This window comes from Lithobates pipiens, unplaced genomic scaffold (assembly GCF_037356315.1).
Source record: "Lithobates pipiens isolate NorthernLeopardFrog02 unplaced genomic scaffold, aLitPip1_a1.2 Scaffold_8, whole genome shotgun sequence".
Lineage (NCBI taxonomy): Eukaryota > Metazoa > Chordata > Amphibia > Anura > Ranidae > Lithobates > Lithobates pipiens.
This window is the reverse complement of record NW_027507903.1, coordinates 521,520,959-521,534,324: the sequence shown is the minus strand read 5'-3', so window position 1 is coordinate 521,534,324 and position 13,366 is coordinate 521,520,959. Positions and strand designations below refer to the sequence as shown.

At 40.1% G+C, this 13,366-nt stretch overlaps 1 protein-coding gene across 1 annotated transcript; it reads left to right on the top strand.

The window, feature by feature from the left end:
- Positions 1 to 3,466: 3,466 nt before the first annotated feature.
- On the top strand, positions 3,467 to 12,089 carry LOC143963475 (gastrokine-1-like). The gene is made up of 6 exons (XM_077473109.1): positions 3,467 to 3,478; positions 4,344 to 4,385; positions 7,080 to 7,217; positions 8,143 to 8,253; positions 10,112 to 10,244; positions 12,022 to 12,089. Exons 1-6 carry the CDS (start codon positions 3,467 to 3,469, stop codon positions 12,087 to 12,089), a joined length of 504 nt encoding a protein of 167 aa, XP_077329235.1.
- Positions 12,090 to 13,366: the final 1,277 nt, after the last annotated feature.

Genomic DNA, 13,366 nt, shown 5'->3' with positions numbered 1-13,366 from the left:
AGCGGACTGTCCGCTGAAATGTGTTTCGGCGGACTAAGTTGGACAGACAGTCCGCCCGTGTGTACGCGGCCTTAGAAACGCGTTTGCCAGCAGTGGTCATGATGTTCTCTCCTTCACCATCTGTAAGGAGAATTTTTCTTCACATGTTTGTGAGTAGTTTTTAACCCCCCTGGCGGTATTTCCGAGTCTGGCTCGGAGTGGAATTTTTATGCCAAAAGCGGTACCTCCGAGCCAGACTCGGGACCGCATCGCTGGATCCAGGAGGACGCTTACTTACCTTCTCCCTTGGATCCAGCGATGTCCCCCCGCTGTACGAGCGTACCGTGTCTCGCTCGATTCATCAAATCACCGATCTCCGTGTCTTGCGAGCGTTGTGAGGCACGGGGATGGAGATCGGTGCCAAATTCAAAAAGTGAAACACTCAGTATACATACAGTATAATGTAATCTTACAGATTACATTGCTGTATGTAATAATTTCACATCCCCTTTGTCCCTAGTGGTCTGCCCAGTGTCCTGCATGCAGTTTTATATAATGAAAACTGTTCTTTATGCCTGGAAACTGGAGATTGTCCATAGCAACCAAAACTGTCCCTTTACATCAAAAATGATTTTAGACCAGCTAGAAAACAGCGATAATAAATTAGAATCACTCGTAGATTTGAGGGATAGCGATTTGTGCGGAGATCCGTCATCAAATACTGAAAAGTAATGACAGTGACAATTCTGCAACTGAGCAAATTTCTGTGTTTTTATTTTGATTACATTATTGAATAATTTTTATTATCGTTATATTATTATTTGTTATAATTATTTATAGTTATTTATTATATTATAATTTATGATTTAATTTTTCAAACTTTATCATACCCGGGATGTCTGCTAGACTCTGGTTTGGACGGATTTAAGTGAGTTATTGCTAAGAATTACAGGACTACAATATAAAACACCAAATTTTCATGTAAAATAATGGTACCGCTTTCAGCACCTAAAATCCGAAATAATCATACCGCCAGGGAGGTTAACCTCTTCCCGTCCGTGCTATAGCCAAATGACTGCTACAGTGTGGACCTACAATCCCGGCCCCATACCACGTGATCAGCTGATCACGTGATGTAAACAGGAGCTCGGTAATGACCAGCTATTGTTGAAGGGACATTGGTCCTGAAGAGGAAGAGGCATAGCCGCCTCATCTGTGGCAACCAGTACCGCCTGCCAGTGCCACCTTCCAGTGCCCACAGTGCCATCAATTGGTGCCCACCAGTTAATATCAGTGCCACCAATCAGTGCCACCTATCAATGCTCACCAGTGATGCCAATCAGTGCCATCTAGCAGTGTTGCCTATCAGTGTCACCTACCAGTGACCATTACTGTCACCCATTAATGCCCATCAGTGCCAGCTATCAGTGCCACCCATCAGTGCCACCTATCCATGCCCTTCAGTGTTGCCCATCAGTACTCATCAGTGCCACCCATCAGTGCCACCTCTCAGTTCCCACCAGTGCCACCTCTCGGTGCCCACCAGTGCCACCTCTTAGTGCCCACCAGTGCTGCCTCATGAGTGCCCACCAGTGCTGCCTTATCAGTGCCCACCAGTGCCACCTTATCAGTACTCATCAGTGCGCATATTAGTGCCCATCAGTGCAGCCTCATCAGCGTATATCAATGAAGGAGAAAAATTTCCTGTTTGCAAAATTGTATAACAAAATATAAAACCGTTTAGTTTTTGTTTTCAAAATTTTCAGTCTTTTTTCATTTTTTTTAACAAAAAATAAAAAATCCAAAGGTGATCAAATACCACCAAAAGAAAACTCTATTTGTGGGAAAAATTTTAATTTGAGTACAGTGTTGCATGGTGGCGCAATTGGCATTCAAAGAGTGAGAGTGCTGAAAGCTGAAAATTGGTCTGGGCAGGAAGGGCGTTTAAGTGCCCAGTAAGCAAGTGGTTAATCTGTTTTATATATAAATACATTTACTAAGGATAAAGCACAAGGCTAGTGCATCCTCTTTTCTTTATTCCTTATCCACACCGTATCAGTGAAGTCGATTTGAATCTGCTGTCCTGAGTTTGAAGTGAAATTCAACAATGCCTGTGTACCCAAGACCTCAATATGACATTTACCAACTATTAACTGGTTGTCACATCCAGCAGGTGCACATTTGTGCTTTTGACTGGTTATGTTCAGCAAATAAATGGCCAGTAAATAGTGAATGAGGTATAAACATGGCCCAAAGTGCTTTTTTGCCCATTACTCCCCTACCTGCAGATCTGCATCCCTCTTAAACCTTGGCAGATGGTCCCAGGTCTAAAGGGGCTTGGGAGTTACCAATTGCAGGTCATGAAAATGTGAACACATCTCTATGATATCACATTCAGACAGCTTGTTCTACAGCCAAGTCATAGAGGGGAATATAGTATACTAAATTAGTGACAATATTAGATGCACATCAGACTACCTATCAGTTTTCAAAATCTATGCAATAGCTTTTTTTTATATTTGCGACCCGTTCATCTGCATTTTTAAGCCTAGTACACAGGGGCCGAATGTCGGGTTTTATCGGCCGGCTCAATAGAAACTGCCGACATTCAGCCCATGTATACAGCAACTGGTCCGACAGAATGGCTGGCTTCTGTCGAAGGGGTCATGACTGGAAAAGGTCTGCCGACCGCCTCCCGGTCAGCTCTCTCAGCCAGTGAGAGTGCGTTCTGGTAAAGGGCCACCCCCCCCGTCATAGCACCATAGCACAGCAGGGGAGATTGCTGTACTAACATTGGTTTTGCTAGTACAGTGGCACCAACTTGAGCTGCCAGGTTTTTTTTGTTCAACCTGCTTGGGTTGAACAAAAAAAAACTAGTAGTTGTACCAGGCTTTAGGCAGCCAATAGAGTTTTTTTTTTATGGTCCTACAACAGAATTACCACTGGAGATGAGATTGCTCAGGTGCCTGTCACTGTGCTACTTGAGAGTAGCTTATTGGCGGAATTTATAAATCAAGCCACCACATTATCATAAATCTGTCTCATTGCTCCTGTTTAGTAGTGTCTTGTTGTCTCACAGAATTGATACATATTCCCAACAGTTTAAGTGTAATTTTGTATACATTGTGGAAAACAATATATTATAAAATTACAAAAAAAAATTCCGCTAAAGGGAAGATACTAGTTTGTTCATTCACTGTTGGTCACTGAGTTTTAGGATACATTTGCCCACACCTCACAATATTGCATATTGTGGGCACTAAAAACAATGAGGTTATTATACATATATTTTCTACAGGAAATTTCTTATCTCTGTTTAATAAGATAAAAGCCCAATTGTATCTCTTTCTTCAAGCGGTGGATAGAGTCCAAGGTCAAATTTGGAAATTGGCATGTTTGCTCCTTCTAGACTATATAAAGGTGATAGAGAGAAGGGTCTGTACCTGCTATTTCTTTCTTTGCCCATTTGCTTTAAAGAGCAGACAAAATGAAAACCTTGGTAAGTACAGCTACATCCTGCCGTAAAGGTATATTACATTTATAATGACTAATTTACAGAACATTTTAGAATGCTGTAACTGACTGAACTTTTTAAGCCAGCGAATAGGAAGTCTTTGTTGTATTAGATAAAAAATCTACCTAACATTAAGATGCATTATATGTAGATGGTCGCTACAGACCTTCTGTAGAAGAAGCTAGCTACCTGGGTGGCACACATTTTCCAGGTCAATGACTCAGAAAATGGGATTTGAATGATCAGAAAAATAAATATCATCCATGGCAGCCAGTGTATTTTCCTCAGTACAGGTTTCTTTTATGATATCAAAGCTAATGCCTGTGTTTCCAGACTACTATTACCCTAAAGACTGAGAGGACCCAATGAAGAATGTAGACAGTATGGGGTTAATTTACTAAAACTGGAGAGTGCAAAGTCTGGTGCCTCGCTGCAAAGAAACCAATCAGCTTCCAGTGTTTTTTTGTCAAAGCCTAATTGCCCAAGCTGAAGTTAGAAGTTGATTGGCTACCATGCACAGCTGCACCACATTTTGCACTCTCCAGTTTTAGTAAATCAACCCTTTTGCGACATCATAAAGCCAAATCTGCAGCCTTGCAAAGTTGCAGTCACAGCCTTAGGGTTAGGGAAGTTGGGATCTTGGGTGATATAGGATTTTCCCTCAGTCTTTATGATGATAACAAATACATTTTTATCTAAAAATCCCAACATTTAATTTGCACAGATTCCATCATATTTTTTACAAACTATCAAATCATGAATATTGCATAAGCCAACAGTGACTATTTACAATATACAGGATATCAATGATTTATATAAAATAATATGGGACTTTTTATTTATGTTTCAGGTCATCTTTGCTGCTCTCCTTGGAACTCTGCTTGCTAATGATGTAAGAGAAAATAAGATTCCTTGTAACAGTCATCAGTTGTTTTCTTTCTTATTTTTTAAATCAGGTAGTATTATTCAGGCCAAAGATCCTAGTATTGATAATCAGGGATGGTATACACTGTGCCACTATGGTGCAGATCCACCATAGAGGGTGAAAGTGTTTTGTCAGCTATATATCTGTGCTTGGGATGTTTCAGCATTGCTTGCTTTGAGGTTGAAAATATTTTGGGAAAAAGTGTTACTAGACTAGAAGTAATGCTGTTGTACAATTAAGGTTAAAGGTAAGAACGTGTGATTATGGTTTGGTTCAAGATAATAATTATGTGTAGGGGATTAGGATAAGTAATAGTGTTAGTGGCTGGGTTAAGATTTACTTTGAAGGCATTTAGGTCCCCATTTATGAAGCAACCTTACATCAGCTAGTACAGTAATGTGCTTTATAAGTGTGCATTATTCTCCACCTGCATTGGGGCCCTGAAGCAAGTAGAATGCCATTCATAATAATGAATAGAAAAAAAGAGGAGGAACATTCAGTCACATAATCTGTTTGAATAGTGTAACTTGCCTCTTGTCCTATCGTAGAGTTCTCTCTGCAGTGTTATTTAGAGAGAGTTCTGCAAGTCACTGCAGGCTCATCAAGGTGTATGGAGCTAACCCTGGAGTGTGAAGTGGGTAGTGGTATGCACTCTCTTTGTTTTTAGGTGTTACTATGTCTGCGCCGGTGCTTCATACATATGAAAAGTGTCAATGCCAACTATATATGATCAGACAACATTTACTATGCACCTTTTGAGTAATGTAGGAAAGTCTTGCACCTCTGAGAGTGTTTTTCCCACTGCTGGTGTCTTCCTGTCCCAGTAATACTCCTTTTCTCCTTATTAATTTATTTTTAATAATTTAATTATTTTCTGCAAAATACATTGTAATTATAATGATATACAATATGTTTGAAGAGGAGGCGTTGCAAAAAGGCTTATTAATATATACGCATTCTAATTCCAGTAGTCAGATAAGCATGTGCAGGAAAAAAATTACCATTTTAGTTCAACCCATTGTGGAGAGGTGACTTTTATACTCATCATTATTTGAAAGAGGAGCCATAAGGTAGGACAGAGTGGAGGACAGACAGGTAGAAAAGAAAGACCAAGCAGAGAAAGGAGGATATAAAGGGAGGGTGATGAAAGTTGGCTATGGTAGGAATAGAACAAAGACGAGGAATGGAGGGGTTGAGAAGGGGAAGATAAATGTAACATTTACTGCCACCAATTCATGAGACAAGGTTAGCAGGTTTTTTTGTTACTTTTGTTACTTTTTTTTTTCTATTGCCAAATGCAGTCATGGCAATGTGCACTACTCCGAGCAGCATCATGTCTACTTGAGGGTAGGCTGTCTGGGGTGGTAATAATGTAGATCAAATGCCTGTTTTTACCTCCCCCTGACCGCCTGTGTGAAAGAAGCCTAATTGTTGACGATAAGGGAAGTCCAACAATGGGTTACTTATGTGCTTAGGTTTTAGTAGGTAAGCAGCACAGTGTTCTACTGATCTAGTTGTTAGGCTATAACACATTCAGAGGAACACTGAAATTCTACAATGTCTACCGTGACAGTAAAAAAAGTAGATATACGAACCCAAATGACATATCAAAAAAAGCAAATTTTTTTTCTGGATTTGAAAACATATCTTGCATTGAACCCCACTACGTGTCATGGAGTAATCTGGGGACCTTGTGCTAGGAACCCCAAGGTTAACATGTTTCGTAACCCTGGCAGGCTTCGTCAGAACCTGTGTTTAAGGGTGGCATCAAAACTTTATATTTATGCTGTGATGTCCTTGTGGGTCTGGGCCCCGTGTGTTTGTTTTGATTTTAAATAACAACATTGTTATTACAGTGATTGGTGGAGGTTTTTGATTACTAATTGTTATGCGAGATTTGTTTACAAGTCCAATAAAATGATTTTCTTTTTTTGACATACCATTTGGGGTAACTCTATATGTACTATTTTTGGGGTCTGTCCCCTTACATTGTTTTTACTGTCACGTGAGGCTTGGGTGTGCAGACCCACACCTTATAATGTTGTAATAATGGATGCTTTAATTGTCCTCCCTTTCCAAGGTGCTATGTATTTTTGTTTTAACTTTCTACCATTAGTAAAACCCTTTGCAGTGAGTGAATTTATTCACAAATCTGGCAAACCAGCAAACTGCATTTTGTTTTCTTAAGTGACCTAAAAAGAAAATAGTCAGCAGATTTGTTGAATCTACAGAGTATTATACAGTTTCTAAATCATGGGACTCTAAATTCCCAAACAACATGGTTTTCCACAGACCATACAGAATAGCGAGCAAGCAAATTATAAATTGGCAATTTGTATTCAGTAACTCTTTGGTTCATTAAGCCTGGGAGTACACATTTCAAATATTCAAGAAACTTTAAATTAACCTAAGAAAAATATAAACATGTTGACCTCTGAAATGCCAGCATTTTTATTATGTTTTTCATGGGATTCATAACCCCGCAGAGTAGTTGTAAAAGCATTAATTCTGAGTATTTATAATTAGTAATAACAGTTGTCCAGCATCCAAATCAAGAAAATCCTGCTGGCTAACCCTAGGCAGCGCCTGATTAGGATATTTTACATGTTTTGATTTGATTGTCTAACTCATTTTATGTAAACCTTTAACATTCTCCCACAGAATGTAGACGTGAATAATTCGGGGAATGATGGTGGCAATGTGCATCAGACTGTGAACATTAACAACCAGGACAAGGTAGCCAACATCAACAATCTGAATGGCTGGAACTCCTGGGATTCCATCTGTGATTATGGACAGGTGAGATATCAGCCAATAACCTTCGTTTTATGAGATGACAGTAAAATTGGCTTGTTTTTTTTACAAATTAAGCTGTAGATAAACCTCAGTGTGATCAAATACTGGGAAGCAATCCAAATGCTCAGCTACAGAATCTATTCAACCCTGACATTCAAATACATAGAGAGAATTTATTGTGTTCAGCTTAACTATAAGCATACCCCACTTTTAAGTACGCAATGGGGTTTATTTACTAAAGCTGCAAAGTGCAAAATTAGGCTCACTTCTGAAAGAAACCAATAAGCTTCCAGATTTTATTACCAACGTTTAATTGAACAAGCTGGGGTTAGAAGCTCATTGGTTTCTAAGCAGAAGTGAGCCTGATTTTGCACTTTCCAGCTTTAATAAATAATACCCATTGTGTACTTAAAAGTGGAGTATGCCTGTAAACATGCTAAGCTGATTGATTACTAAGCACAGTTGCCCCAGATCCTGTCTGCTCCAGTTTTAGTAAATTCCCCACAAATAGCTTTTCTCCAAAGTAAAGTACTTCAGAAATGTAAAGACACTCCTACTGTCATGATAATGTCTTTAGGTGCTTTTGATCTTTGCAATCCCATCTTCATTCTCCATTGCATGGGTCTAATGAGAACATAATTTAGTGGTTCTACAATAGCATGAATACAGTCATTATACAGATATGTTCAATAAATAGACTAACTCAACACAGGGGAAATGTTTTAGTGATGCAGCAAAGATAAAATATCAGAATGAGAAAGGAATATGTTTTTGTTAGGTTGAGTTGATTGACTAGTTAGTTGATTGATCGATAGGCTAACTGATTTTATTACATTTTGAAATTCAGTATTATCTGTGACTGTTGTAGTAAAATATCGTTCAATGCTTTGGCTCACTCTTTTTTAAATCTTTATTTTTTAAATGAAAGGGTGTTTTTGCCACAAGGCTGTATGGAAAGAAAGTGTGCGTAGTGGCTAAGATGGAAAACACCAAGTTCCCCAGTTTGGAAGTCATTAGAGCAACATACCAACAAAACCCGGTAAGAAACATAATGCCCCATATTTTAAATGCCCCACAGAAGCTGAAAATTAATGCTAAAGTAATCCTATACTTAGATTTTACCTAAAAGCAATGTTTATAATTCTTACTGGTGTGGATAAATAGAGTAACAGAAGGAATTAAATATTTACTCTGCATGAAAATAATTCAATCCACCTCTTCCGATTGTATGACCAAAATACTGATTTTACCTTTCATCACAGATTACATAACCAAATTTCTAGGCTTTAGGTTAAATTAGCAGTTGTGGGTGGAACCTAAACCTCCCAGGCAGACAGTATTGCAACCATTTTATTACTTTTTATGTATCCATCTCAGCAAAACATGACATCATTTTAAGTCAACATTTGAGAATGGGTCTACTTTAATACATGAGAAACTTCCACATGTACAGGAACAATTTGCAGCTTAAAGGATACTATATGAAGGAAAGTTAACAGTTACTTCATTCTATATTGGTTATCTTTACTTACGTGAGAATTCCACATCCAATCTGATGACAGAATAGTTTTATAGAGATGAAAGGATAACCAATGACAGTTAATTTTTTAGTCCACATGAGTACCGTATATACTCGAGTATAGGCCGACCCGAATATAAGCCGAGGCCCCCAATTTACCCCCAAAAAACTGGAAAACGTATTGACTCGTGTATAAGCCGAGGGTGAGACATGGCTGTCCATCCCTGTGTGTCCGTCCATCCCTGTGTGTGTGTCCGTCCATCCATCCCTGTGTGTGTGTCCATCCATCCATCCATCCCTGTGTGTGTGTCCGTCCATCCATCCCTGTGTGTGTATCCATCCATCCCTGTGTGTGTGTGTGTGTGTGTGTGTATCCATCCATCCATCCATCCATCCCTGTGTGTGTGTGTGTGTGTGTGTGTGTATCCATCCATCCATCCATCCATCCCTGTGTGTGTGTGTGTGTGTGTGTATCCATCCATCCATCCATCCATCCCTGTGTGTGTGTGTGTGTGTGTGTGTGTGTGTGTGTCCATCCATCCATCCATCCCTGTGTGTGTGTCCGTGCAGCCTTGTGTGTGTGTCCAGCCTACCTGTGTCCCGAGCCTCCGTCCCGAGCCGCCGTCGTCCCGAGCCTCCTCCGTCCCGAGCCTCCTCCGTCCCGAGCCTCCTCCGTCCCGTGCCTCCTCCGTCCCGTGCCTCCTCCGTCCCGTGCCTCCTCCGTCCCGTGCCTCCTCCGTCCCGTGTCGTGCCGATGGATCGCCGCTCCAGGATCGCCGCTCTTCTCGGCGGCCATTCTACAATTCAAAAGCCGCGCCTCCGCCTCCGCCTGTGATAGGCGGAACACTCAATTTCCCAGCAGCCTGTGTTCCGCCTATCACGGACATCCTCTCATCCTCGTCCGTAGTATGAGAATGAGCGGATGTCCGTGATAGGCGGAACACTGACTGCTGGGAAATTCAGTGTTCCGCCTATCACAGGCGGAGGCGGAGAAGGAGGCGCGGCTTTTGAATTTTAATGTCCGCCGTCTGTCTGCTCGATACGCTGATCGAGCAGTCAGACAGCGGTGACTCGAGTATAAGCCGAGGGGGCACTTTCAGCCTCAAAAAAGAGGCTGAAAATCTCGGCTTATACTCGAGTATATACGGTATTCTCATTCTGTCAATTTGCAGTGAAATACACAATTCAAACATCTAGGACATCCTAGTCATGAATTGTACCAATCAATGCAGGTAAAAGGAAATTTACATGTATATTCAGATAGTCATAAATATTCAAGCAGGCAAGAAAGTGAGAGTATACAGCATTCTTATTTAGATATATGATTTTTTGACAATATTGCTTATAATGTACTTTTTTAAATTGTTTCCATATTCAGCTCAATTCACCTCCAAGCCACTTCAAGTATACCCTTAAGAACCAAGTTCCCATTGCCAACATTGGTATATATGGTGTGCATGTAGAAGCCATGTGCCGAGGAATCCCAACATACACTACCGAGCCAATCCAAGGTGGGAACAAATCTATCTATCTATCTATCTATCTATCTATCTATCTATCTATCTATCTATCTATCTATCTATCTATCTATCTATTTATCTATCTATCTATCAGCCGTACCTTTATGCTGCCCCCATTACAAAAATATTTGCACAATGATGGACAAACATTAATACACACATATATAATGAATACTGTACTGCACAGTTTTATACAAAAATGTAATAGAAAGACAAACCAGACAAATTGCAAGTCTATTGTCTTAATTCATCAGGCTATAATGAATGCTTTACGTGTCATAACACTTGTTGTTTTCAGACGTTTGACTGTTATTTTCAGATTTTGTTAGCTCCCATTGCTGATAATAACAGTGGGTAGGGCAAAACATAATCATCTTAATACATATTTAAGTCTAATTAGCTAATAAAAACCGAACATTGGAGGTGTTATTACAAAATGTTTCCTGGGCATCACCACCTCTAGTACAAGAGGAAAAAAATCAAACTTAACTTCAGTATTCAAAAGCAAAAAAGCTTAGAGTTTTTAAGTATTGGGTTCCTCTTACCAAAAACGTTAAGAAACCATGCTTAAGCTGCTGCATACAATCAGTTTAAAAGACTGGTCTGATATTCTGTTGTATATTGGGGTTGATTTACTAAAGACAAATAGACTGTGCACTTTGCAGAGTACAATTGCACTCTGCAAGTGCAGTTGCTTTAGAGCTTAGTAAATGAGGTAAACGCTGTCTTTTGCAAGGAATGCCCAATCACGTGCAAGGAAAATTTTTAGAAAAATGCTTTTTTTGCACATGATTGAATGATGGAAGTCAGCGGAGCTTCTGCTCATTTACTAAGCTCTGGAGCAACTACACTTTGCAAAATAAACAGTCTATTTGCCTTTAGTAAACTAACCCCATTGTGTCTGGTGATCTGACTGGGAACCCTTCACAAAGGCCAGAAAAGCTGTGCAGACTTGGTTAATTGATGACAGAGATTATATTGTGTGAATAACCAGGAAATGTAAGAATATGTTGGTGCATTGAACTCTTATGCCACGTACACATGACCGGACTTTTCGACAGTAAAGTTCCGACGGAATGAAGCCGTTGGACAATTCGATCGTGTGTGGGCTTCATCTGACCTTTTCTGTTGGAAGAATCTGATGGACATTAGAAATAGAACATGTTTCAAATCTTTCCACTGGAATTCCGCCAGTCCCTATCGAGAAAACCGCTCATCTGTATGCAGGTCCGACGGAGCAACAATAATGCAAGAGCAGCTATTGGCTACTGGCTATTGAACTTCCTTTTTCTAGTCCCGTCGTACGTCATCACGTTAAACGATCGGACTTTGGTGTGATCGTGTGTAGGCAAGTCCATTTCAATGGAACTCCATCAAAAAGTCAGTCGAAAAGTCCGTCAGAGTTCATTCTGACGGAAAGTCCGGTCGTGTGTATGTGGTATTAGGATTTTCCAAATCCTGAAATCCTAAGGGGAGCAATCCTTTAAAGGATTAGGCAGACATGTCCTTATAATTTACTAAGAAAAAACTTTATTCAACAATTGCCAAAACTCCATGCTGCATTTGATGGATTTTTAGACTAAAAATGTAATATTAAAGCTTTGTTAGTGATACATATATTTCTACTACAGCAGCAACAACCTTTGAGAAAAGGTGGGAATCCGTATGTTTTTTTCGGAAAAAGTGACCTAATTTTCATATTTTACAGTGCGCAATAATGATGTTATAACTATGACACTAAGATTTATTTTATTTTACCTTTTTTTAGTGGATGAGTTTTACGGATGCGACACAAACAGTATCATCACCATTGGAGGCATCAGCTTCTGCTTCTAAGCCCCCCCACATACATAAAGTTTCCCCATCACTTAATGCATATAGTTTCAAAATGTATTTCTGCACTTTTTTTACTGCAAATAAAGCATTTATATGAAACAAATGGTTGTCAGCTGTGTACAATAAAAGCACTTCCCTTAATATTATAATAAAATGTTTTATATGCCATAAACAGTAAAGGGTAAATATACACAGGATTTCAATGTACACTACTTCAGTACCCACCTGTACTATTCAATTTACTACATATACTACTGAATACTAAAACAGATGCTGATGCATCATGGGGTTATCTGTACTGTCTGACACTATTTAAACATTGCTCTAGATAGGTTGCTCCTACATATCAATCCCAGTGTGACCATGGATCTGCCCTTTAAAAGATCCAAAGAAGAAACAACCAAAAGGCTTTTAACATACTTTCTCTAATACCTGCTACAGGAGGCAGTCTCTACAAGACAGGCATTGCAGACACAACAGGTAGTAGAAGATACACTTACCATGCATATGGTAACTGAAATGAAAATTATAAAACATCCCTTGTACACACGGTCGGACATTCCGACGGAAAATGTCCGATCAGACCGCGTGTGGGCTCCATCGGACTGTTTCCGTCGGAATATCCGACGGACCAAGTTTTCCAGCTTGGCTATAAAACTTTCCGACAACATGATCCGATCGGACCTTGTCCGATCATGTGTAGAGAATTCCGATTGGACAAAGTGCCACGCATGCTCAGATCAAACTCCTACACCAAAGCTATTAGCTACAAGCCTGAATGTAGTCCCATTGTAACGAAATAACATCATCACGTTCTGAACGATCGGACATTCTGACAACTTTGTCCGACCGTGTGTATGCAACAGTTTCGGACAAAATCCGTCGGACAAAATCCGTCGGACAAAATCCGACGGATTTGGTTGTCGGAATGTCCTACCGTGTGTACAAGGGCTAAGAAGTTTATAGAGTCAGATATACTGCTTTTATAAACAACAGCCATCAGAAGTGAAAAAACTTAGGCCAGATTAAGAGCATCATGGGCTGGTGCTGAGGATTTTGGTGGGCCTTTGTATGGAATTGTTTCTGCACAATGATACCCTTTATCTCTGTCCCTATTCCGTACACTGACACCCTTAGCTCCACCCTCACTCTGTTACACAAAGCACACTCCGGTACTAATAGCGCTTTTCACAGTCTCCACATCCACACACACATACACACTCTATCCCTTGTGACAACTTGCCTGCCCCTCCTGTGACCATACGACCCCGGAGTGC